At 37.4% G+C, this 26,998-nt stretch overlaps 1 protein-coding gene across 9 annotated transcripts; it reads right to left on the bottom strand.

Annotated features, from left to right (window-relative positions):
• Positions 1–17,528: 17,528 nt before the first annotated feature.
• On the bottom strand, positions 17,529–24,029 carry LOC107830455 (BTB/POZ domain and ankyrin repeat-containing protein NPR1). Of its 9 annotated transcripts, none has more exons than XM_016658009.2 (7): positions 23,635–24,021; positions 23,489–23,547; positions 23,280–23,401; positions 22,501–23,070; positions 20,143–20,896; positions 18,766–18,963; positions 17,529–18,086 (listed from the first exon to the last, which is right to left on the bottom strand). In XM_016658009.2, the coding sequence occupies exons 4-7, from the start codon at positions 23,023–23,025 to the stop codon at positions 17,839–17,841; spliced, it is 1,725 nt and encodes a 574-aa protein (XP_016513495.1). In that variant the 5' UTR covers positions 23,026–23,070; positions 23,280–23,401; positions 23,489–23,547; positions 23,635–24,021; the 3' UTR covers positions 17,529–17,838. The 9 variants fall into 9 exon arrangements, with proteins under 9 accessions (XP_016513495.1, XP_075081546.1, XP_016513493.1 ...); XM_075225445.1 differs by having other exon boundaries at positions 23,322–23,401; XM_016658007.2 differs by having other exon boundaries at positions 23,280–23,380.
• Between the last annotated feature and the right edge of the window lie 2,969 nt (positions 24,030–26,998).

Raw genomic sequence — 26,998 nt, 5'->3', positions numbered from 1 at the left:
AGCCTACCGCAGCGGATGTAAAGCGGGCCTGCAAGTTGAAGAAAAGAGTCTGGGTCCTTCCTAAACCAATCCCACGCCTATCCAGATCATTTGTCAGAGCAGGGTTCAGAAAGTTGTCGGTACTGGAAGTTCTCGGACCCCTGATCGGGCCAGATGGAGATTTGAATGAGGGCTTTCAAAGGATGTTCGCTAATGTCAACATGATAGAAGCTGGAGAGGGTTCCAGTAAGGCAGATATACAGTTTGTGGGTCCTAAGGCCAAGGTCAACAATTGGACATCTACTCATCTTCCTACCCAGGGGGAGTCTTGGTAGTAGGCTTTGGGTTTTCTTTCTTGTGTTTTGGGATTATTCAGAGTTGTAATCCAGTTTTTGTTTTATTTTTGTATTCCGCAAAAGTGTGAAACTTTGTTATCCCGCAGTTTAATAAAGTAAAAAAAATTCTCTCTTTATTTTTGTTTTTGTTTTAATTCTGTTTTCTTCTTTTCTTTTTCTGAACAGTTCTTTTCAGACTGAATCTAATGACATGACATGCACAACAGATATTCAACCTAGTCTAAAAGATCAATCTGATTCCGAACTAACTATACAAGAGGTCGATTATGATAATGAATCGGAATACGATGAGAATGAAGCCTTCGAAGAGATAAACAGAGAATTAAGCCAGTTCGAAGAAAAACCCAAGCCCAACTTAAATGACACAGAAACCATCAATTTAGGGGATGCAGACGATATCAAGGAAACTAAAATAAGCATCCACATTGAACCAAATATCAGGGAAGAACTAGTCAAAGCACTCATTGAATTCAAACACATTTTTGCATGGTCGTACAATGACATGCCGGGATTTAGCACTGATTTAGTGGTTCATAAATTTCCTACTGACCCGGCATGCCCTACCATCAAGCAGAAATTGAGGAAGTTCAAAACAGACATGAGTGTGAAGATTAAAGAAGAAGTAACCAAGCAGCTGCAAGCTAAGGTTATTCGGGTCACTCGATATCCTGATTGGTTGGCTAATGTGGTGTCGGTGCCGAAGAAAGATGGGAAGATCAGGGTGTGTGTCGATTACCGCAATCTGAACGGGGCAAGCCCAAAGGACAACTTTACTTTACACAACATCCATATCTTGATCGACAATTGTGCCGGACGTGAGATCGGATCTTTTGTAGATTGCTATGCTGGGTATCATCAAATTCTGATGGATCAAGAAGATGCGGAAAAGACGGCATTCATTATGCCATGGGGGACTTATTGCTTCCGGGTAATGCCATTTGGGTTGAAGAATGCTGGGGCAACGTACATGAGAGCAATGACTACTGTGTTCCATGACATGATACACAAAGAGATTGAGGTGTACGTGGACGATGTGATCATAAAGTCCAAGCATCAGGAAGACCACGTAGCAGACCTAAGGAAGTTTTTTCAAAGACTTCGAAGGTATGATATTAAGCTCAACCCGGCCAAATGTGCCTTTGGTGTTCCATCTAGAAAGCTATTGGGATTCATCGTCAGTCGGCGAGGTATTGAACTGGACCTGTCAAAGATCAAATCTATCCAAGCTTTGCCACCGCCGAAGAACAAGACAGAAGTAATGAGTCTGCTGGGAAGGTTGAATTACATCAGCCGATTTATTGTTCAACTCACAGCAACTTGTAAACCCATCTTTCGGCTATTGAAGAAGGATGTCGTGGTAGAATGGATGACAGAATGTCAGGAGGCATTTGACCAGATCAAAGGATATTTATCAAATCCACCTGTGTTGGTTCCACCTGAGCCGGGGAGACCTTTAATTCTTTATCTAACGGTCCTGGAGAATTCGTTTGGCTGCGTGCTGGGGCAACACGACATTACAGGAAGGAAGGAGCAAGCCATCTATTATCTCAGCAAGAAGTTTACAGTATATGAGGTTAAGTACACTCAACTTGAGAAGACATGTTGCGCCCTAACTTGGGTGGCCCAGAAATTGAAGCATTATCTGTCATCATATACTACTTATCTCATTTCACGCTTGGATCCACTAAAGTATATTTTCCAGAAATCTATGCCCACAGGGAGGTTAGAGAAATGGAAAATATTACTCACGGAGTTCGACATCATCTATGTGACAAGGACGACCATGAAAGCCCAAGCACTGGCCAATCACTTGGCTAAGAATCCTGTTGATGAAGAATACGAGCCGTTGAGGACGTATTTTCCTGACGAAGAAGTGATGCATATAGATGAGTTGGAATTACCTGAGGAACCAGGTTGGAAGCTTTTCTTTGATGGAGCCGCAAATGCGAAGGGAGTTGGAATAGGAGCGGTACTTATCTCTGAAACAGGACGTCATTATCCTGTTACGGCTCAGCTGCGTTTCTATTGTACCAACAACATGGCTGAGTATGAGGCATGCATTTTGGGTCTACGACTAGCTGCAGACATGGATGTCCAGGACGTCTTGGTCTTGGGAGACTAGGACCTCCTGGTGCATCCGATTCAGGGTGAATGGGAAACACGGGATTTGAAGCTCATACCATATCGACAATGTTTGCACGATTTGAGTAAGCAATTCCGATCAATGGAGTTTAGACACATCCCAAGAGTTTACAATAAGGTTGCTGATGCTTTGGCCACTTTAGCATCGATGTTGCACCACCCAGACAAAATTCATGTTGATCCATTGCATATCCAGGTTCGTGATCAGCATGCTTATTGCAACATGATATAGGAAGAAATGGATGGCCAGCCATGGTTTTATGATGTCAAGGAGTACCTCAGGATGGGGATATACCTGGAGCAGGCCACCGGAGATCAAAAGAGAGCCATTCGGCGATTGGCAAGTGGATTCTTCCTCAGTGGAGGAGTGTTGTACAAAAGAACCCCAGATTTTGGATTGCTGAGATGTATAGATGCCAGTCAAGCCACGACAGTTATGACAGAGGTACATGCTGGAGTTTGTGGGCCACATATGAGCGGATATGTATTGGCGTAGAAGATTCTTCGAGCAGGGTACTATTAGCTCACTATGGAGCATGATTGTATCAATTTCGTGCAGAAATGCCATCAGTGTCAGATACACGGAGATTTGATTCATTCTCCACCGACAGAATTGCATACAATGTCAGCACCATGGCCATTTGTTGCCTGGGGCATGGATGTCATTGGACCTATTGAGCCGGCAGCTACCAATGGTCATAGGTTCATTCTGGTGACCATCGACTATTTTACTAAGTGGGTTGAAGCTAAATCTTTCAAGTCGGTAACTAAGAAAGCAATGGTGGATTTTGTTCACTCCCATATCATCTATAGATTTGGAATCCCAAAGGTGATCATCATGGATAACGGTGCTAATCTTAACAGCAATTTAATGAAAGAGGTATGTCAGCAGTTTAAGATTACACACCGTAATTCCACACCATATCGTCCCAAGGCAAATGGAGCAGTTGAGGCAGCCAACAAGAACATCAAGAAGATACTGAGGGAAGATGGTAGAAGGATCCAGACAATGGCATGAAAAATTACCATTTGCATTGTTAGGTTATCGCACTACTGTCCGTACTTCGGTAGGGGCAACTCCTTATTTGTTGGTATATGGAACTGAAGTAGTAATACCGGCGGAAGTTGAAATTCCATCCCTTCGGATTGTCGCTGAAGCTGAGATTGATGATGACGAGTGGGTCAAAGCCCGGTTGGAGCAGTTGAACCTGATTGATGAAAAGAGATTGGCAACTGTGTGTCATGGCCAGTTATATCAAAAGATAATGGCGAGAGCCTACAACAAGAAGGTGCGCCCCAGAAAATTTGAAGTGGGGCAGCAGGTGTTGAAACGAATCTTGCCACAACAGGCCGAAGCAAAGGGCAAGTTCGCCCCGAATTGGCAAGGGCCATTCATTGTAACCAGAGTATTGTCCAATGGCGCTTTATGCTTAACAGATATCGAAGGGAAATGCGTCAACATGGCTATCAATTCTGACGGAGTTAAGAGATATTATGTATGATTTCTTGTAGTTGTAATTGTTTTTTGTTTGTATTTGGCATTTATCGGAGAATGAAATGACGGAGGCAATTCTTTCTTCTATCCAAATACTGTAACCTTTGCTTCCCTTTTTTAGCCTTATTTGTTCTTTGATACCCCTCTTTTGGAATCAGTAATGAAAATGAAAGAAAGAGAAGAGAAAATAATGATAATAAAGACAAAAGAAAGTCACAAGAAAAATAAAGGAAATGGGAACTACGAATTTGACCTGATTCCTCAAAGAAGGATACGTAGGCGCCTCACGGCTCGGTCATAGTGTAACAAAAAAAAATCCCCAAGCAAGAAAAAACTGGGGGCAAAAGTTGTGTTTATAATTTTGGGAAAGAAAGTTGATTCTAAGAGTTGTAATATTTTACCCATCAAAATTATTTTGAACCTCTTGTTACCCCTTTTCTTTTAACCATACACAAAAACCCATATTGATGTCCAAAAAAGACCTCCCGATCAGTATCTGAGAAGTGCCAAGTCAATGCAAATGGAAGTCGGGAATAACACTCTGATCCCCAGCAAAGAAGGAGATCATAAGCTGGAAATGAATTGATAGCCGAAAGAATCCCCAGCAAAGAGAGTCATATCGACAGCACTCCAATCCCCAGCTGAAAAATAAAATAAAACGAGAGAGTCTTATCGGTGAAAACCTTCACAGGCACCATGAGGCGACGGGAGTTGAGAGAAATGAGAGAGTCTTATTAGTGAAAATCCCTCGAAGGGCACTATGAGGTGACAAGGCAAGATTGGCGGAAAGGGTCCACATTTGGCAAAGAGTTGAGTGTTTATTTATCCCCAGCAAGATGAGGTCGTCCGAAAGATTGATTGATACGAATATACTGGGTTGATTAGTCTGTAATGCACGACATGATCATTGGGATTGGTTATATCATTCAGATAAGTCCTTTTCTTTCTTTTTCCCCAGCATTTAAAGACTTCTTCTTTTTCTATTTTTTGAAATCATCGCTTTTTCATTTCTTGGTTTAAAGATTTTACCTCCCTAGCAGTTTGTTTTTGAAAAGGATTTTCAGAGCTTACTACCAGTGGCCAAAGTGGTGCAAAGCAAAATGCGAATAGGACAGGCCAAAGCTAAGACGACAAAGCGAAAAGAAGTTGGTCGCAAGACCAAATGATGAATGAGTATAGACCCCAAGAGGACCAAATTTCCAGGGGAAGTTGGAGAAAAACAGAAAGAACAACAGTTGAAAAGTTATGGATCAAATTCCAAGAGGATCCCTAGCAGATTTGCAAGATACAGGAACAACTCCGACAGATTCTCGACCAAGTTCCGCAATGGTCGGACAACACAGAGCGGGGAAGGAAGAGAAAAGAAAAATCATCCCCAACATGAATATCATCCCCAGCAAGTTTTGTAGCAAAGCAGGGAAAAGAAAAGGGGAAAAACCATCCCCAGCAGAAGTGGCACGACCACTCACCACGTTTTAAACTAACAAATTTTTCTTTGATTTAAAGCAGGGAAAGGAAATAGTATTGACTGCAGGAAGACATGGCCACAAAGGAGATTATCAAACTGGGGTAGAAAATTTTCTCTCATTAAGAAAATTTTCTTGAAATAATAAAACAATCTTGGAAAAAGCAAGATAATCCAAGTTTTAAGGGTAGCGGTCTTTGAATCAGTATCATCCCCGCCATTGTTAAAGGGAGGAGAGTAACTAGTCTTAAAGAAGGAAGATAATTCCCCAGCAGTGATATCCCCGGCAGGTTTTAGAGAAGTGAAAACACCAGCTTGAGGAAAGTAGTTCCAAGTGGAAGGAAGGCACCAGCTTTAAAGGAAGTAGTCTTTGAAGAAGGAAAATGACATATTTGTGAATAAAATATCGGTGTTATCCCCAGCAGTTTTCAGAGGAATAAAACACCAGTTTTGAGGGAAGCAGTTGAAAGAAGATGATTCAAGTTAAAGGAGTCAGGAACCCGCCTGGAGAATGGAGGTGTTGTATTTTTAAGGAATTGTTGAAGTCAGGAGCCCGCCTGGAGAATGGAGGCTGAAATTTTAAAGAAATCGTTGAAATCAGGAGCTCGCCTGGAGAATGGAGGTGTTAAAATTTAAGAAAGTTGTTGAAGTTAGGAGCCCGCCTGGATAATGGAGGTGTTACATTTTAAGAAATAGTTGAAGTCAGGAGCCCGCCTGGAGAATGGAGGCTGAATTATTTTGAAGAAGTTGTTGAAGTCAGGAGCCCGCCTGGAGAATGGAGGTTGTTAAATTTTAAGTTGGAGTCAGGAGCCCACTTGTAGAACGGAGGTTGTTAAATTTTAAGTTGGAGTCAGGAGCCCGCCTGTAGAACGGCGGTTGTTATATTTTAAGTTGTTGAAGAAGTTAGGAGCCCGCCTGTAGAACGGAGGTTGTTATATTTTAAGTTGTTGAAGAAGTTAGGAGCCCGCCTGGAGAATGGAGGTTGTGTCATCTTTCAAAAGTCAAGTTGGAGTCAGGAGCCCGCCTGCAGAACAGAGGAATACATTTCAAGATCAAATCAGAAGTCGGTAATGCGGAGGGTTACAACAAAAATCCCCAGCATAACAAGCTTTAATGTAGGAAGCAGTGTCCCCAGCAGACAGAACGAAATGATAAAACTTGTGTTCAGAAAAGCAAAAGGCCAGTGTCATCCCCAGCAGTTTTCGGAAGAAAAAGCACCAGTGGAAATACAAGCCGACAAGAAAGCAAGGTAACCAGAGCGAGTGGAAGATAGATAAGATTTTGTAATTCCTAGTTTAGTCTAGCCTCTTGTTTTCTTTTGAGCACAATGTAACAAGGAGATCGTTAAGTAGTAGTAACAACATGCAGTAGCAGTAACAACAAAATTGTAGTCCCATGGAAGTCCCAGCTACCAAAACTTCCCGAACTACATTAACCTGATTCCCTTTTAGCCAGGGATATGTAGGAAACCTTTGAAGCAAAGGTTCGGTTAAACCTTTTCAAAAAAATGCTTCACACGAAGTATTCCAACGGGCAAAAATCGCTCGAATCCGCTCACTTTATCTTTGCACAAAAACTCTTTGTGTTTTCGGACAAAGAGGGGCAGCTGTGAGCACGTGATTTTTGCTTCACGAAAAAACTACTCCAAAAGAAATCGAAAATTAAAACAAATTTCCTTGGTGTACAATTTTTAGAATTTGCGTGACATTTTTGGATAATTATTTGTGTTTTTATCTGTGAATGTTTATCCTGTTTTAATTAATTAAAATACAAAAACAAAAATATGTTGCATGCATATTTAGGATTTGATTGTGCATTTAGGAACTAATCGAACCATAATTTGGTTTTAAAAGAAGAAAATCACAAAAATATGCATTTAGTCTATTTTATGTCATTTAAAGTGTGCCATCGTGTGATTTTATTTTAATTAAATGTTTTAACTTGTGTGCTAATTGTTGTTAAGAGTTAATTAATATTTTGTAGTTTAATTTTGGTTTTACAATTTATTTTTAGAATTTTTGTTAATTATTAATTAAAAGAAGAAAATGAAAAAAATTGAAAATATAAGGCAAATCGGATTTGGGCCAAAATTTTAGACCAAAAATCAGGCCCAAACATTCAAAAGACCCGGTCCATTTCAGCCAGTCCCTCAGAAGACTTGAACGACGTCGTTTCTGAGTCTCAAATCTGGGTCGTTGATTTGTTTCAATATAACGGTCTATTTCAGCCCCTGCATAATTGAAACGACGCTGTTGTAGGTGATCAGATCTGAGCCGTTCATCTATCTTGATCAAACGGCCTCAAGGTCTCCTCTATACCCGACCCATTTTTACCCAAAGTCGGCCCAATTTCGTATAGAGACCAAACGGCGTCGTGCTATTAAATGAAATGATCCAGGCCGTCGATCGTGCTTGATCGAACGGCCAGGGTCAAACAACACCGCCCCTATATAAACTCAACCTCCTACCCCATCCCCCCTAACCAAACACCCCCCCTCGTCTTCCTGTTCGTCGTCTCAACTCAGAGACTGAACCAAAGACCCCTCACCGAAACCCTATCCGTCATGACACCCCACCGCTTAAAACCCGGCGGCAACAACGCCGCCGGTTACCAAATCAACACCATAAGACCATCAGACCACCCTCACTCCAAATATGTTAACCATCTGGCTCGAATCTTCCTGAAACTCCTCGAATCTTCATTTGAAGATTCGAGCCAAACATGAACCTACCCCAATCCACTCCAAATTCATACCAGGCAACCCCCAAACCTCTCTCATACCATAAATGAATTTGGTTCCGTTCAAATCTGCCTAGAAACGTTCGAACCCTAAATTGAAAACCAGGAACCTTAGAAATTCCAAATCATGGAATCCGTCTAAATTAAGTGAGGATTTGGGGTCTAATCGACCTTAATCGAAGTGTTCTCAGTTGAGAACACTTCAACTAAAGCCTGTTCGACCTTAAAGTGTCCGAGTCCGAGTTCGAGCCTGGGTCCGTATAGTTCTGATGTTCTGAGGTATTTTGCTTTTTCCCTTGTTCTGTGTTCATGTTTTTTTTATCTGTGTATCTGTTTAGTTTAGTTTTGTTGATTTTTCCATTCTTTATCAATTCATCTTCTCATCCCCAGTGACCTTTTTTATTTGGTCGATTTTTCTGTTTGTTGATTAATTGTACCTGTTATAAACTACACATTAGATTTGATTAATGTCGTCGAATGATTAGTTTCATAAGTCCCCTGTTTTGTCCAAAGCCATGAATCACCCTGTTTGTATGTTTGATTCTGTTTTTTGTTATCAATTGTGTATGTATAATCGATCAATAAGTTGCGTCGATTAATTAGTTTCCTGTTAGTCCCTATTTCTGTCAATACCACTAAAATTACCCGTGAATTGCCTGATTCTCTGTTTCTGATTGTTTAGTGTCAATTGTAATATGTAATCGATTAATTAAGCTTCGTTGATTAGGTCGTTCGTATAGTTTGAATCATTTGGCATTCTGTTGTTTATAGTTTTTCAATTATTAGTTGTCTGATTAATTAAGATTCTGTTTGATTATAAGCATTGTTCTAAATCACTGAAACTCTTGTATTTGATGTATTTTTCTGTCTTAAATTACTAGCTGGAATTGGTTTATAGCTGTAGTAATTTAGGTGATCATCTGGGAATTAGTTTAGTCAATGCTTAGCTTTCCTCCTTAGGTGAGTTGGTACAGCTGATGGGTAGTAGTTTCAGGCGTAATTTAAGGAGTAATTTCAGAATGTGGGACCCTCAATAATCAATAGACAGGCTGCTAAGGGCTTAATTGAGAAAAAGGTTAGTGGATTTAAAAAAAAAAGGGGACAATATCAAGTGGGATTGAAAGACTTAGAGAATAAAAAAGGGGGGGCTTAGATATTCGGCCATAAAAAGGGGACAGAGATAAACTTGAAGGGGGGAGGGTCAGAATTTAAGGGTTAAACATTAACTGGTCTTTCAATCTAAAAAGGTGAGTAATTTAAGAACTAAAAACTGAAAGAGTGAGGTCTTGCTTTGACTACTGAAAATCAGAATTAGTGTTGGTTTTTTTGTTGAATTGAAGTTCTTAGTTTCTTTCCTGAAGAGTCTGAAAGACAGAGAGTCAGAAATCGATTGTCCTATTGCATTTCTGGTTCACTTTGTTTCTGCCCGTTGATTACTGTTGGTATTTCTGGGCTTCATTTGGTTTGTTCCTTGAGTTTGGTTGGTTATTTGTTATTGGTTCATTAGGGTGTTGCTGGAATTCTGCTGATTTTATTAAACACTGTTACTGGGCTGTTCTGTTTCCGTTACTGTTGATGTTGCTGTGTTGTTGCTACTGCTCCTACTGATCCTTTTCTTCCTTTTCCTTGTGGTCCCTTTCCAGGTACACATTTCTGAGATTAGTTCTGATGTGACTTCAAACTGCAAAAAATGCTGAATTAAAAGGCTTAACAGATTGCCTATTAAAGTGTGTTCAATTAATATATTAGAATGTACATTAGGAAATATTGTATATGTTTATGCTCATCTTAGATATGTATTTACATTGTACAACTATACTGAAAATTGGACTGTACCTAGAACTATTCCAAGTATTTTGAACTGTTTTCTATATGCCTATGGGTACATGAATTGATAGATAGTGATTACTGGAAATTATTTTGATTTAGTTTAATTAGTGAAGTATAATTCTGAATTCATGCAAACTGGAATAGAAATGAGTCAAAGCTTGTGAATTTTTCACCATGTTAGTAATGGAGATCTGTAAATATTAGGCAGAATCAAAAATGGCCAGTAATTTCGTAGAATCAGTAGGCCACTATATTTTAAGTTAGGATCGTAGTAGTAATTGCTAATATCATTAATCCAATAGGCATGAGTTGAGTTCAAACAAGACGGGTTAACGATTAAGTTTAACAAACTTTCGAATAAGCATTAGTGATTAAGGTTAATTCTAGTTTCAAATAGTTGTAAACAATTAATTCCAACGGTTCAATTCATCTAACTATGTGGGTTTAAATTAGTTAGAGGATAATTAGTTTATTTTGGTAATATTATTTGTGAATTTCGTATTCTATTTATAATTTCAATTTTAGTAATATTCAATTATAGAATAAGGCATGAAACAATCTCCCTTTGTCTCGATTGCAATTTTCAGTTTGTATTTGTCTTAATCCGATAAATAAGTAGCGGCCTTTTCAAGCATGTAATTAACTTGGATTTTTCTCTTTTTTAGAGACGAACTTAAATAGAAAAAATTTAGTCACTTTAGGATTATCTTTTTAAAATAAACGAGATGAGCCTCACCAAATAAAATGCACGAGCTGCGGGGCCCTCAATAATTGGTTAATAATTGTATAGACTTCGGGATCGGCCACTTAGTGAATTTCACGGCTTTTTCCCAAAAATAACAATGTGTTAGTCTCTTTAGGCGCGTATTTTAATAATGTTATCTCCCTAAATTCTGGTGCACATTTATGTGACCCAAATCCAAATCTCAACGTCGTCGAAACGTGTCAATAACCATGGGTGCATTGATGTGACGTGGTTCGAGACCCGTTTTCCCAATGTTGTAATTCTCTGTTAAAATAATAATAATAATAATAAAAGCGGTAAAGAGTTTAAAGTTTGCACACAAGTTCATAATTGTATAAAATCAGATAATTAAGCTAAATACGACAGTTGAGCGACCGTGCTAGAACCACAGAACTCGGGAATGCCTAACACCTTCTCCCGGGTTAACAGAATTCCTTATCCGGATTTCTGGTTCGCGGACTGTAATACAGAGTCATTCTTTTCCTCGATTCGGGATTAAAACCGGTGACTTGGGACACCATAAATCTCCCAAGTGGCGACTCTGATTCTTAAATAATAAATCCCGTTTCGATTGTCCTTTAATTGGAAAAACTCCACTTACCCCTTACGCCCCTGCGGGCGCAGGTAAAAAGGAGGTGTGACAATGCCAACACCTTCTCTCTAGTATGATGATTCAAAAACCTACTTTAGTGCATGATAGTAAATATAGTTCTCTCCATTCCAACGGAAAAAATGATCTTCATATGCCTCCAAATAACTAATTGTTTTATATATTACTTTTTCTTCTTCATCCAAATAAGTTATCAGCAACGAATTTGAAAGGAAAGTAACTGGTAGAGGAATCCAAATTCGTACATTGAAAGAGAACAAGAATGAAAAAAAATGAAAAAAAAAATTAGAAGAGGTGGACTAACATGTGAAAATGTGATTTTCAGGTTATGTACCGCCTAGACCACATCAGGTAATGACTTGAAATGTGGGCCATTTTTGAATGGATTATTGGACCAAATGATAAGGCTTGTAATTCTCTCTAAAATCAATTGTCCAAAAAAAGAATGATAAACTTAAGGAAGAGGATCAAAACGTTTAATTTATGAATTCAGATATTAATAACCAAATATATTTAAATAAAATGTACATAGCAAGAAACTAAACAAAGAGCGTAGCTCATCATCTTCATAATTGAAAATCAAGAAAATATTTCCAAATCGTATTGATACTATTATTTTGTAGAGATTTTGCTAAATAAAAAAAATTTAAACATCAACTTTTTAATGTGATAAAAGATGTCAGATTTGGACCAAGAAAAGATACATGTTTTCTCATTTTTCAAGATTAACATATTTTGCATTGTAACTTACATGATTAGAAACTAAATAAAAAACATATATGATCCTCTCTTGTGTATGTTTCGAGAACTAGTAAGACAGATTAAGTGAATAAACGAATTGATCTTCTCTACTTAAATTTTTACTCTTACACAAGATTAGATCATACAATTCTGTAAGTTGCTTGAAGTAATGTGTCATCTGTTGCGGAAGCCAAATGTATAGAGTGCGGATAAGTCACAATTACTATACCAAAAATTATGACAGCCACCAAATAATAAATAAATAAGACAATAAAGCAACAATAAAGGAAACACCAGAATTTACGAGGTTCGGCTAATTTTGTCTACTCCTCGGACACAACCAAATATTTTATTCCACTCCAAAAATACAAGTGAAATAATACTAAAGAGAGAAGATACAAATGCCTTAAACAGATGAGAAGGCAAATGAGAGGTGTGTTTAAATCCTAAACATTAGGCCTTCTTTTATAGGGGGAAAATCCCCCCAAAATTCAAGAGCCCACCGATGTGGGACAAATTTGCCAAACTTCAACAAATCTCCACCTTGGCAAAATTCCACATCTTCAATTTTCTCTCAATAACAAATTTTGATTGTGTCTTCATCTTTAATCTTCAGTTTTCAACAATGTTGATCAAATCCAAACAATGTTGAAACTTGACCACAGTCACCACCTTTGTCAGCATATCAGCAGGATTCTCTGTAGTATGAATGTTCTTCACCGTGACTCCACCTTCTTCTATGATTTCTCGTACGAAATGATACCGAACATCATTGTGCTTCGTCCTTGCATGATACACTTGGTTCTTCGCTAATTGAATAGAACTTTGACTATCACAAAAAATTGTGATACCTTTTTGTTCAACACCAAGCTCCTTTAGCAATCCTTGAAGCCAAATTGCCTCTTTCACAGCCTCTGTAATAGCCATGTACTCTGCCTCTGTTGTAGACAAAGCAACTGTTGACTGCAAAGTAGATTTCCAACTAACTGGTGCCTTTGCAAAAGTAAACACATAACCAGTAGTTGATCTTCGTTTGTTCAGATCACCCGCAAAATCTGAATCACAATATCCAACTACAGACTGATTGTCTTCCTGCTCAAAAACTAACCCAACATCTACAGTATTATGAATATACCGTAGAATCCACTTCACAGCTTGTCAATGCTCCTTCCCTGGATTGTGCATATATCTGCTAATAACTCCAACAGCTTGTGAAATGTCAGGCCTTGTGCAAACCATTGCATGCATCAAGCTACCAACAGCATTTGCGTATGGTACCTTTGACATATACTTTCGTTCAGCTTCATCCATTGGCGACATAGTAGTACTTAGCTTAAAATGGAAAGCAAGTGGAGTACTAACTGGCTTAGTCTTGTCATCTATGCCAAAACGTTGAAGTACTCTCTTCAAATATTCCTTTTGAGATAAACAGAGTTTCTTTGAACGTCTATCTCTAATTATCTCCATGCCAAGAATTTTCTTTGCCTCACCCAAATCCTTCATCTCGAACTCCTTCTTCAGTTGAATCTTCAACTTATCAATTTCTTCCAAATTCTTGGAAGCTATCAACATATCATCAACATATAGGAGAAGATATACAAAGGAACCATATTTAAGCTTGTGCAAATACACACAATGATCGTATTTGCTTCTCTTGTACCCTTGCTGCAACATAAACTCGTCAAATCGCTTGTACCATTGTCTAGAAGATTGTTTCAATCCGTACAACGATTTTTCAAGTTTGCACACCATATTTTCTTTTCCAACAACTTTGAATCCTTCTGGCTGAGTCATGTAGATTTCCTCCTCCAAGTTTCCATGGAGTTATGTGCTACCAAAGCCAACATAATTCTAATGGAGGAATGTTTTACAACTGGAGAAAACACTTTATTGTAATCAATTCCCTCCTTTTGAGCATATCCTTTGGCCACCAATCTTGCTTTGAAGCGAACATCTGCTTGGTTAGGAAATCCTTCTTTCTTTGCAAATACCCATTTGCACCCAATTGCTTTCTTTCCCTTCGGGAGATTGGCCAATCTCCATGTATGATTCTGATGAAGGGACTATATTTCATCATTCATGGCAATCCTCCACTTATCTTCTTCTGAACTTTGGACAGCATCTTTATAAGTAGTAGGAACATCATCAGCTACAATTGAGGTTGCACAAGCAACCGTCTCTATGAGACGAACAAGTTTCGTTATTGTTCTTTTTGGCCTGCTGGTTGCTATTGATTCAAGTTGTTGTTGAGGTTCCTGAGTTGGAATCTCCTCTACTGGCTCTCTTTCCAGAGGGTAATCTTCATTTGTTTCCTCCTCTGCTTCTTGTGTAGGAAAAATAAATTTTCCCTCAAACTCCACCTGCTTAGAAGCACCTTTATTTTGTTTGGTGTCTTCTGTTACCTTATTTACCATAGCAGATTCATCAAAGGTAACATCTCTGCTGAATATTACTTTCTTTGTCATAGGACACCATAAGCGATATCCTTTGACTCCAGAAGTAATTCCCATAAAAATAGCCTTCTTTGCCCTTGGATCCAATTTTGACTCCATCACATGATAATATGCAGTTGAGCCAAACACGTGCAAAGAGTTATAATCTACAGCAGGTTTTCCGTACCATTTTTCAAATGGTGTTTTGCCATCAATAGGAGTAGATGGTAGACGATTAATGAGGTGGCATGCATATGTAATTGCCTCAGCCCAAAATTCTTTGCCCAAGCCAGCATTGGACAACATACACCGTACCTTCTCCAGCAAGGTCCGGTTCATACGTTCTGCCACTCCATTCTGTTGTGGTGTATGTCTAACAGTGAAGTGTCGGACGATGCCATCATTTTCACAGACCTTATTGAAATGATCATTTTTGTATTCACCTCCATTGTCTGTGCGAATACACTTGATCCTCTTGCCTGTTTGATTCTCCACCATCGTCTTCCATTTGAGAAAAATTCCCAACACTTCATCTTTGCTCTTCATTGTACACACCCATACTCTTCGGGAAAAATCATCAACAAAGGTTACAAAATAGTGTTTCCCACCCAATGAAGGTGTTTTGGAAGGACCCCAAACATCAGAGTGTACATAATCCAAAATTCCTTTAGTATTATGGATCGATGTACCAAATTTAACCCTTGTCTGTTTCCCCTTTAACACAATGCTCACAAAACTCCAAGTTGCAAGCCTTGACTCCTTTTAACAATCCTTGATCTGATAGAGTTTTCAAGGATTTTCCTCCAGCATGTCCCAAGCGCATGTGCCATAGCTTGGTTGCTTCTGCCTCTTTGTCGTCACTGGATGTCACTGTCGCTGTCCCAATAACTGTACTGCCACGATAGCGGTACATATTATTATTCTTCCGATTAGCCTTCATTACCACTAGTGCACCGGAGCATACTCTCATCACTCCATTTTCTGCAATGATTTTGAACCCTTTTGATTCAAGGGCTCCCACAGAGATGAGATTCTTCTTCAAATCTGGTACATATCGAACATCTGTTAATGTTCTGATCATTCCATCGTGGTTCCTTAATCGTATTGAACCAATCCCATATGAGGTAAGAGGGCTGTTATCCGCTGTGTGAATAATTCCATATTCTCCTTCTTGAAAATCCACGAACCAGTCCCTGTTGGGACACATATGATAGCTACAAGCCGAGTCCATCAACCATATGTCTGATGATGTTGATGACTCTGTTGTAACTAATGAGAAGTCTGAATCATCACAATCAGCTACATTTGAATCCATAATGGCATTTCCCTTATTATATTTGGCCTTATTCTTCAACTTCGGACAGTCTTTCTTCCAGTGCCATTTTTCTCGACAAAAGGCACATTCATCTTTGCTGTGTCTGGATCTTGACTTGGATCTTCCCTTCTTTGTCCTCGTTTGACTTTGAGGACGACCCCTCACAAATAGTGCTTCTCCTTCTCCGCCTTTCTGTTTTTCTCGCTTTCTTTGTTCATAGCTGTACAAAGCCGAACAAACTTCTCTAAGAGAAACTTCGTCATTTCCATGGAGTAGAGTAGTTTCAAGGTGCTCGTACTCATCAGGAAGTGACGCCAACAACATCAAGGCCAAGTCACCATCATCATAAGTTGTATCCATATTTTGCAAATCTGTGACCAACTTATTGTTCATTCATCGTTGTACCAGGAACATAGGTGAAGTGAAACAGTCTCTTCTTCATGTACAATTTATTTTGACTATTTTTCTTCAAAAATTTATCCTCCAGTGCTTTCCATAATTTACTTGCAGAAGTTTCCTTTGTGTATGGATATTTCTGCTCTCTAGCAAGGAAGGATCGAATGGTACCGCAAGCAACACGGTTGAGAATCTTCCAATCTTCTTCTCCAATAACATCTGGTTTCTTTTCTTCAATGGCCAGATCTAGCCCTTGTTGAAAAAGGACATCTAGAACCTCGCCTTGCCACATCCCAAAATGTCCGGACCCGCCAAAAATTTCTACCGCAAATTTCGCATTTGACACAATTCTTGTCATAAGCGAAGATGCCAATGATGACGTATTGTTGACACTTGATGTAGATTCTTCTTGTTTATTGTCTCCCATATTTGACACAAATATTATTTAATAGCTGACGACATAAATCAAGATTATTTCCTTTGTGATGTAGAAGATCAGACTAAGCTGCAACCACAGAGCATACTTAGACAGAACCTTGACTCAGTTACCAAGATAAATCTTTTCTGATGTGGAAGATCAGACTATGCTGCAACCACAGAGCATACTTAGACAGTACCTTGGCTCTGATACCAATTGTTGCGGAAGCCAAATGTATAGAGTGTGAATAAGTCACAACTACTATACCAAAAATTATGACAGCCACCAAATAATAAATAAATAAGATAATAAAGCAACAATAAAAGGAACACCAAAAATTACGAGGTTCGGCTAATTTTGTCTACTCCTCGGACACAACCAAATATTTTATTCCACTCCAAAAATACAAGTGAAATAATACTAAAGAGAGAAGATACAAATGCCTTAAACAGATGAGAAGGCAAATGAGAGGTGTGTTTAAATTCTAAACATTAGGCCTTCTTTTATAGGGGGAAAATCTCCGCAAAATTCAAGAGCACACCGATGTGGGACAAATTTGCCAAACTTCAACATCATCTGCATATTAATTAACAACCATAAACTCAATTTTGCTTAATATATGCCTAAAAACTTGCCCAACAAAATTATGAAAGCAATATCAAACTGAAGATGGGAACACAGGGATAATCTTGTTAAGGAGAATGCAAGAGGAGGATAATGCTGTAGAGAGGCCTTGTAATTTAGCTCCACTAACAATTAGAGAGCGGAGCTATATGGTCCGAGATGGTTCAATTGAATTCGCTTTGCCTGAATATTATTCTACACATATCACAAAAAAAAAGGCTTTTTGTATAGGCATGGATTATTGAATCTCAAGCGTGGAATTCTTGTATTTTTTAAACTCCTTGTTAGATTTTCTAACTCCAACATGGCTAACATTCATCAATTCAGAAGTTAGGACAAAAAAGTGCAACAAAAGACCATTCCTACTCCTACCATTCTTTTCTACCCCCCCCCCTACCCCCTCCCAAACCCATTCTTTTTATCTCAAATGTTCGAGATTAAACCTTTTTACAACATGGTAGCCTCTAATGGCTGACAGATGATGCATGTTCACTAGGACTTACTATACAAAACAAGCTGCCAAAAATAATAACCAAAACATGAAGAGCTTCCTACTTTTTTCTAATCTTTTTTCTCTTATTACTCTTAGGAGAAGATGTGGTGGAAGATGTTTTGAAGCCTGCCCAGTGATTTTCAGCTTTGTCTTTGTTGAATGCCTTCTCGAAATCATCCTTAAGTTGTTCGTAACGCATCTTCTTCGATCTTTGTTCCTCAGGTGTGCCACTTTCCAGCGTCAATGGATTTAGCATTTTGTCCAGAATGTCCGAGCAATTAGGGAAAAAACGTCGACCTGTATCCACTGTCACATTTTTGGAAAAAAAGGCAGCATTGAGAAAGAACTTATCGAGCCTTAGTGACATTCATTTATCAAGCCTACTGGAAGAAATATTGATAAACACATTTCAATAGATTCAAACAGATACATATGCCTGCATACAGTTGAGCTTTTGCCTTTTGAAGCCTAAATAAACGGAGAAAGGAATAAAAGGCCATATCTATGAAATTGCTTTAATTTCTTGATCTCCTATAAGTAAAAGGGCAGCACAATGCTCTAAGCTCCCGCTATGCGCGGGGTCCGGGGAAGGGCCGACCGGACCATAAGGGTCTATTGTACGCAGCCTTACCCTGCATATCTGCAAGAGGCTGTTTCCACGGCTCGCACCCATGACCTCCTGGTCACATGACAGCAATTTTACCAGTTGCGCAAAGGTTCCCCTCCTTGATCTCCTATAAGCGGAAAGGGAAATTTAATTATAAGTTTTAGAACTTTTTTTATAAAGCAAATAGCATAAACAAAATAGGCTAGCCTACACTTGTATAATTTAGTGAAACCTAGAAAGACAGAAACAAAGGTTTTCACATATTATGGACATGAAAGAACATATTCAAAGGCTTAATGACAAACATAAGGAATTAAAATTTGTTCCATCTTAAGTTTTAGGAATTCTTCCTCCTCTAATTAAGGTCCTCGCAATTACCTGTTTTCTGCAGGGCTGCCAGTCGCTCTTGGAGTCCTTTTACATTTTCAGGTGGAAATCCATTCAAAACAACCCCTGTCAGATCTCCACATAAGTCATTTATTTCTGAAAGGCCAGTAAACTCCGAGGTCGACTCAACATGTGCTATATCCATGGCTAGCTTGGCTTCTATGGGAAACATCATGCGTGCCATTGCCACTGCAACAAAACACTAGTTAGGCAACACTCGGACACGGATCAAGAACATAAATGCAGGGACATAAGAGTGCAAAGTATGAACACCATCAAACATGTTTTTCGCATCTATATGATATAAACCCCATCATTGTTTAGTGTGAGGTTTATCTTGATATCTGGAACTTAAATATGAAGTATAAAACAAGGGAAGTATCAACAAAGGAAAACTAGAAATGAGCAAAGAAAAAGGAAATGTGACTCCTTTCTGGCTAAAATGAAAGCTGCTACTTAAAATTAGCTTCTTGAGGGAAGAGTTATGAACTGCACCTATCTAACTATCAGGGCTAAGGAAAATAGTCATGCGAACAATTTGCGGCAATACCAAGTGACCATCCATGCATAAACTTACTTTAACTTGTTTCATTTGAAGATGCATATTCAATATTACTTGGGAGGGAAAGCCAAAAGAAACTTAGCTATTAAATCTACAATATCCCGAAACTATTCTATCAAATACATATTTTAGAGGATAGTAGCAAAATACTTTTCATCTTGCATATTCTTGAGATTACTAAGGAAGTAAAAGAATAGTATAAATTCACATCAAATTGCAATACAAGATAGCTAATATATGACAAGGCACGTATGCTACAGTACCAGCACTTGTGCGCTGGTACTTGATTTTCTCTTAGTTAATCATCTAGTGATGGATTTTGATAGCTATAAACACTATTACTTCGCACTGAACATTGATGAAACGGATAGCTGGAATAAACAGATAAATGGAAATCGTAATAATTTGATAACGGTTCTCTTAAATGTACAGAATAAACTTGAAGACATGTGTCTAATGTGATCAAGGCTTAAACTTACGACGAAAGAAAAGAGCCCTAAATGACATTTTGCATGAAAGAAGTTTCAAACAGGGCACCATCTGAAGATTTTCTTTCTCTTCTGTTTCTTTACATACCTTCTTTTTGCTTTTCTTTCTCTTCTGTTTCTTTTCTTAGTGTTCTTTTCTTTGGGGGGATGTTGCCAAAGGAGGAATGAACTATATTACTTGATGAAAAGAAGTATTTCATGTTGGAAAAGCTTTATATCAATAATAAAGGAGGGCTGAAATGGTTCTAGCTAAAACGAATCCTGACTAACACGCTGAAGATGTGAACATAGAATTTTTATTAGAGTTAACTAAGGCACCTCGATTTTCTAAGAGCAGCAACATCGCGAGTAAATCATCAGCCACCACAGATGATGATGTAGATATGTTTCCAATCATTGGATTCCTATTCATCTCTCTCTCCAAAACATCAATGCATAATCGGTCTTTATTAGTTATCTCTCCCTCTTTTGCTGTCTCATTATAATCCTTTAGCCGAGTCACCCTCAAACAGATGGATAATGCTGTAAGTCCATCCAGTGTCGTATCTAAGGCAGATGCTCCTTTGTCAAGTAAACTCATTATTATTGATGGTTCCATACGTCTAGCACCAACATGAAGGACCGTATATCCTCGGGAGTTACGAAGATTGACATCAGCTATACCCATCTTGAGTACCTCATTTACAACCTTAGAGTTACAATAGGCAGCTGCATAATGAAGAGCACAAGCATCATTTAAAGTGACATTAGACTCTCCCAGGAGTAACTTCAGCAATTCAATGTCATCGGACTCTAGAGCCTTGAGAATCTTCCTAATTCTCTTCTCGTGTAGGGAACCACCTTCCATTGTGTCTTGTTCAATCACTATTTGGGACTTAAGGCGGCGTGCCTTTATATCTGTCAAAACTTTGGAAGGAAGTTCTTTCTCAAGTGTAAAAATATCCAAGTCAGATCGTTCCACCTTCTGCACGCAGCGCTCTAAAAGTAGGTCCAGTGAGCAGTGGAAGGCCACTAAAAGTATAGGAATTACATCATCCACTGTAGCCTCATCAACCAGATTGACAAGATGCCGCTGCACATGCAAAAATCCCAATCAGAACTTGTATAATGCAATAGAAAACATAACATAGTTAGATGCAACACAAATCTCATGAAAAGGTGCTCTGCTTTCTTTTCAACTGGTATGAGTTCAATAACCTAGCTCCTTCAAATTAATGCATGGTTATTACTCTCAAGTTCCAGAGGCAGATCCAGGATTCGAAGGTGGCGGGTGCCACATTTCCTTTAATGTACATCTTATATTGACTATAGTTTTTGTGTGGAATGTGTATTCAGTTCCGTTCAATCTCCTTCGAGAGTAGTTGGGTCAACTTAATAGGTTTTTGATTTGCAAATATGAACATTACATCTCTTATATCAAGAAAAAAATGGAATCAACGTTTTCAACAAGGAATCACACCTCTATTATTAACAACACAAGTGAAAACAGTATTTCCGCTAGGGTAATTACATCTTTTCCTATATATTGAAAATAAACTTGCACATGTAGATTAATAACATTTTTCATTTAGAGAATCACACTCTCTCTATAAAAAATAAACTTGCACAAGTAAAATAACATTTTCAATAGAGGAATTACACCAATCAGAATAAGAAAAAAAGACATTTTCAATAGGTAAATTACACAATTACATCCCATAAGTAAATGCGGAACTAGATAAACGACAAGTCCCCAAGTTTCGAACTTGAGCCTTACACACAAGAAAAGCTTTCTAAAAGGCTTTACAGCATGACACCTTTGTCTAGTTTGAGACTACGTGTGGAAGGATTAGAATATTTAATGTTGTTCAAGAAAACTTCAACATATGTATATATAAAATTTGCCAACCTTGCCGGTGCCATGACACCCCTACCCTACAAGGTGGTTCCGCCACTGAGTTCCAATCGCACATATAGTTGACAGAGTGCTGGGCAGGTCCAGTCAGGATGATAATCAAATGTCCAATTACTTAAAATTGCCATGCTTCACTCAGCCTTTTGGACTAAATCTGCTGCAGCTTTTTATGAATATATATAACAGTAACTATACTTGAAGAATACTTCTGTTTCTATCCAAATCACTAAGCTGACATGCGTAAACTTATACTTTATTAACTGTCATATATAGAATTTTCACATCATAATGTGTCAGCATATTCATCTGTCTATAAATGGACGCTCAGAGCGAGTAAATCTGACTTATGATGCAGTATTGAATAAATGACTTAGCAGACAACAACAACAACAACGACGACAACAACGACCCAGTAAAATCCCATAAGGTGAGCAGCCCAAATTTTGATTCAATATTGAATAATAGATGAAGCCGTAAACTTCTAGTTATTCAAAGGTGATGGTTTCCATTTATTTTGTTGAAGTGATATGTTTATTTATAAAGCTGCTTCACTTGGCAAAACAAAGACACATTCCTTCGCGTCAGTTCAGCTTATATCATCTAGGCACCAACCAAAGAACAAGCTGAAACATGGTGTCTTAGTAAAGCATTTTCAGGTATGCTGACCACATTTTTCCCTTTAGAACAACAAGTGTCCCAAGTATAATTCTATGAGTCTAAGAACAAATTCAGTGCACAATACATTTATTACGCATATAGATTTAAGAGATAGCTATGCTTACCTGAACAGCCATGACAAGTTCTTTAATTTGGAAAGTGGCAAAAGCATACATGAGTTCCACAGCATAATTAATGGCAGGGCGGCAAGCATCATGAGTACAAGTGATATCAACGCAAGTTGAAACTTCCGGAGGAGGAGGCTTAAGCTTTCCAGTATACAAATAATTTAAGAAGACCATAAATGCTTCATAACCAATTGAGCCACCAGGCAACAAGTCCTTCAGTAAATACTTAGGTTTTCCTTCCTTCACAGAATTCTCATTGTCCTTAAATTTTTTATGGAAAAACTGACTTCGTGCAGCAAGAATACAGCGATTAACACCGACAGTGATTCCATCAACAACTATCTCTGCATCACTATAGTCATATTCAGCATTAAGCACGAGCTTTTCGAGATTACCACTTAGCTTACTCAGGCTCAGCAGATCAAGACGTGTCCCTGGTTCGTCGTGGATACAGTCCCTGTCTGATTCATAAGAGGATGAAGCAAAACTCCAAGATGATGAAAGTTCACTGCCATTGTCCATAATTCAAGCTTAATTCTTTCTTGTTATCCAAAATAGCAAGAATCCCTAAGAAAACAAGAATATCATCATAGACTAATAAACCTCAAACATTATGGAAGTTCAATCTTGTGTCCTTGAACATAAAAGAATTATTTGATCAATATCCAAATAACTATTTAACCCAAACAATAAAACAGTTAACGGTAACTTTCAAGATTCTTCAGCTAACTGACAGTTAAATCCTAAGACAAGTCCAAAAGAAGGCATGAACTTGCCTAGGTAAGTAGCCCCTCAAAGGTTTAGTGCAGCTACTTTACCGGGGATGGAAAAGCATTAGTCCATTTGATTCCAAATCATCTCAGAACAGCAACAACACCTAAGAGAAAAGGAAAAAAGACTAAATTTTTGGTGAGAGTAATATCTAGGCAAAGAAAGATGCTCAAATAACTAGAACTCTAATACTATTATTACTATACTCAGTTACCTGGAAAGGGGGCACTACTCTTCACAAGAACACCAAGAATCAATGTTTGAGGTGTCCGACTTCACAAACAAGCAAATACTTCAACTAAAAGTATCAAGATCTTAAAAAAGTTTGGCAAATTGCTAAAGTCAACTAGTCCACTTTACCTGATCTTTGGCCAAAACCACAAAGAACAAGTGGCTCAGATCATAAGGATAAGGAATATGCCCACAATTTCACAAATCAAGAAAAGAGAATCTCTTGTTGCTTTCTCTCTAAAAAGCAGCTCTATGGTTGTAGAGTAATAATTAAACTGAAATAGGAGATGACAAAGATACGGAATAAGGCAAAAAGGAGTAGTAATTATTGGCTACTAAACTTGTGAATAGGGTACGGATATTAGCTCCTAACCACTTGATTTTGTACTTGGACACTTTACTGCTAAGACTTGGAGCGCTTGTTTTGCGTAGTGGTTACGAACGTCACTTACCCGCCAACGTTAGGCTGATACAGTTGGCGGCTATGGCATTGCTTTGTCAATTTGACTGTACCAACGGTAGTCACTTCAGCTGGTTATCTCGAGAAAGTTTTAGGTATGTTATTACAACAACAACAACAACAAGTCACTTGGGTGGGCCGTATGTACGCAGATCTTATCCCTATCGGTAGAGAGGTGGTTTCTGATAGACCCTAGGCTCAGTAAAATAAAAAGAGCTAATATATTAATTTTATCCGTAAAAACTTTAGAAAGAAATAACAGCATCACATCACAGGAATATAGATGAAAAGCAAAACAATAACTACTAGATAAAAGCTGGACACTAAGAGGAACAAAAGAGAGAAAGTTTTATGTTATTATATTTTTATGTTAATTTTGTGTTTCTAATTAAAAATTACACTTTTTTGCAATTGTTTCAATCATCTCAATTCATTTTGGCACATTAAATTGTGAAATAAGAAAACTAATATTATTTGGATTTATATTTGTTACATAAATATCAAACTTTAATGCTCCTATAATCTAAAAACAAAATTCTCATATTAAAATATTAAGATGAAACGAATCATAGAGAACATGAGACACCATTAAAGGTATGTTTGTCAATAAATTCTCGGGGAAAACAAGTTTCTTTAAAATATCAAAAGTGACTTTTCTGAGGAAAGTGGGGCAAAACAAGTTTGATGAGTAGTAATTTACAATAACTACTATGGAAAAACATAAGTACTCCCTTCAACAAAGACCGAATTACCAAGTACATATTTTATTTTTGCGAAAATCTATATATTATCCCCTTTGTTACGATAAAAATCAAAATATGGTGGATGTCTACTCTTCCTCCATGATCTTTCTCTCAAATGGTTAATGACATATTCAATGACATATTTTCTATGTTCAATGACATATTCCTTGACATATTTTCTTCACTTTTCATGTCTATATAAAGGTTTTGTAATAGATAGGAAAATACACACAATTTAAGAAGAAAATTTCTTCATTTCTCTCTATCTCTATTTCTTGTTCATGTTTTACTAAATTGCTTTTATTTCATAACACGTTATCAGCACGAGTCTCTAACCAATTGTATATATATATATATACTACATCCAGAAAGATTACAATTTGAAGCCATACATATCATCACATGGTTAAATGTAAAGAGAAACTACATATGGTAAGTAATGAAATGTAAGAAGGTATGATTATCTTATACTTGTCATTCCTTTAAAATCTCATATGCACACAACTTCGTACTACACCTGTATTGCATAAGCACATATTAATATTACATCTTTTATATCACATGAATGGAATAAAATTTTCGAAGTTCTATATGTTAAAATCATAGTAGCAGTTAATTGTTGATATGATGCATGTCATGGTAACCAAGGATATTTTATATAAATTGTCTTATTCATATTTATGTGTTAACTATCTTCAATCTGTCCTGCCGCTTTTAACATTTTCTTTTACTTGGATGAATATTTTTTTTTCTTTTGGATTTTTACACTTGCATATAGTACCAAAAAAAGGAATAAAAAATAAAATAAAATTGGTCATACTGATTAAAAGCATAAGTCATCTTGAAGAAAACAAGAAATACTTCACATCTTTATCTAGGTTGATTAGTTACTTCAAAAGCTATTGAGAAAGTATACTTCATAATTTATGGTCGTATCATTTGAAAGCAAACAATGATTAGTATGACTACTAGAAGAAGTATTTTTGAGTATCCATGGCCTACTTGATGCTTGCTACTGACTTACCATTTTTAAGTATTTTATATAAATGATGCACAAGCTACAACTGGTAAGTTGTTACCTATAATGTCACTTTTCAGGTAATATAAATGCTGAATTTATGTATTAGTACTATGTATATGTTGTTACCTATATGGTGTACTTTTGATAAATTTATTCACTAATTGCTTGGTTGAATTGAGTGAACGAAAGTCATGGCGTTAAATCAAATCCAATAGGTAGGGTATACCCCGAAAACAATAATATTTTTGAGAGAGACTCAATAAATATTATGACAATGATTTTATTATCCTTTTAAACTCTAATAGAATTTAGAAGAAATATTCTGACTACAAACAATTGTATTTCATATAGATGCTACAAATAATTAATAAAGCTTTACGCTGATTTGAGATTTGTACACTTATTTAAGAAAGCAAATTTGATTTGCTAAGTTGCAAATTAGTTGTGTATAACTTTCTTGGCATGTGATTGAAATTAAGGCTTGAGAATGAATCTCAATATTGTTTAGCCTATTATGTCATTGATTGGGGATAAGACATCGGGATCAAGTCCTGATGCTCCATAATGATAAGAGTTGGGTTTGAGTCCCAATTTATTATGGCCTAACATGCCTTTATATTGGTAAGACATTGGATTTGAGTCCCAATGTACCATATTGATGATATAATGATGACTAAAGAAAAATAATATATTTTTCATGAAAAGGCATGAAAAATGTCCCACTTTATTTGCTCCATTCTTGAAGTGAATGTGATAGCAGTGCATAATAAGTTTCAATGAAGACAAGTGGTTGAACAATGAACGTGGGCGTTCCAAATATCAAAATAATAATAATCATCACTATGATTATAAAAGGAGAACAATAAGGGTTCTCAAAATAGTCCTTCAAAATGTGAAGGCAATGCTTACCATCAAATTGGTATGAAAATAATAAAGCACGTCACTTATTATGATCCATTCCTTGAAGAGAATGTGACTTGTGATAAGCATTGAGAATGCAAACTCATTCCTAAAGTTAAATGTGGCAATATGTGATAAAAGCAATGAATAAAGACATGCAATTCATGATTATATGAATATCACACAACTCACCTCTAAGGGAGGTTTAAGTAAAATAAAGAGAATAAATATTATTGTGTGGTTACATGAATATGTAATCGGTCGCGTACATATGATATGATAAATATTATTTTGTCATGCCTTATAAAAGTTATTAAAGACAAAATTAAAGCAAGAAATGATTTTGCTTATGATGATTTTGACCATGAC

This window comes from Nicotiana tabacum, chromosome 11, assembly GCF_000715075.1.
Source record: "Nicotiana tabacum cultivar K326 chromosome 11, ASM71507v2, whole genome shotgun sequence".
In the NCBI taxonomy this organism is placed as follows: Eukaryota; Viridiplantae; Streptophyta; class Magnoliopsida; order Solanales; family Solanaceae; genus Nicotiana; species Nicotiana tabacum.
The sequence above is the reverse complement of the archived record's forward strand: the minus strand, read 5'-3'. Positions and strand labels throughout refer to the sequence as shown.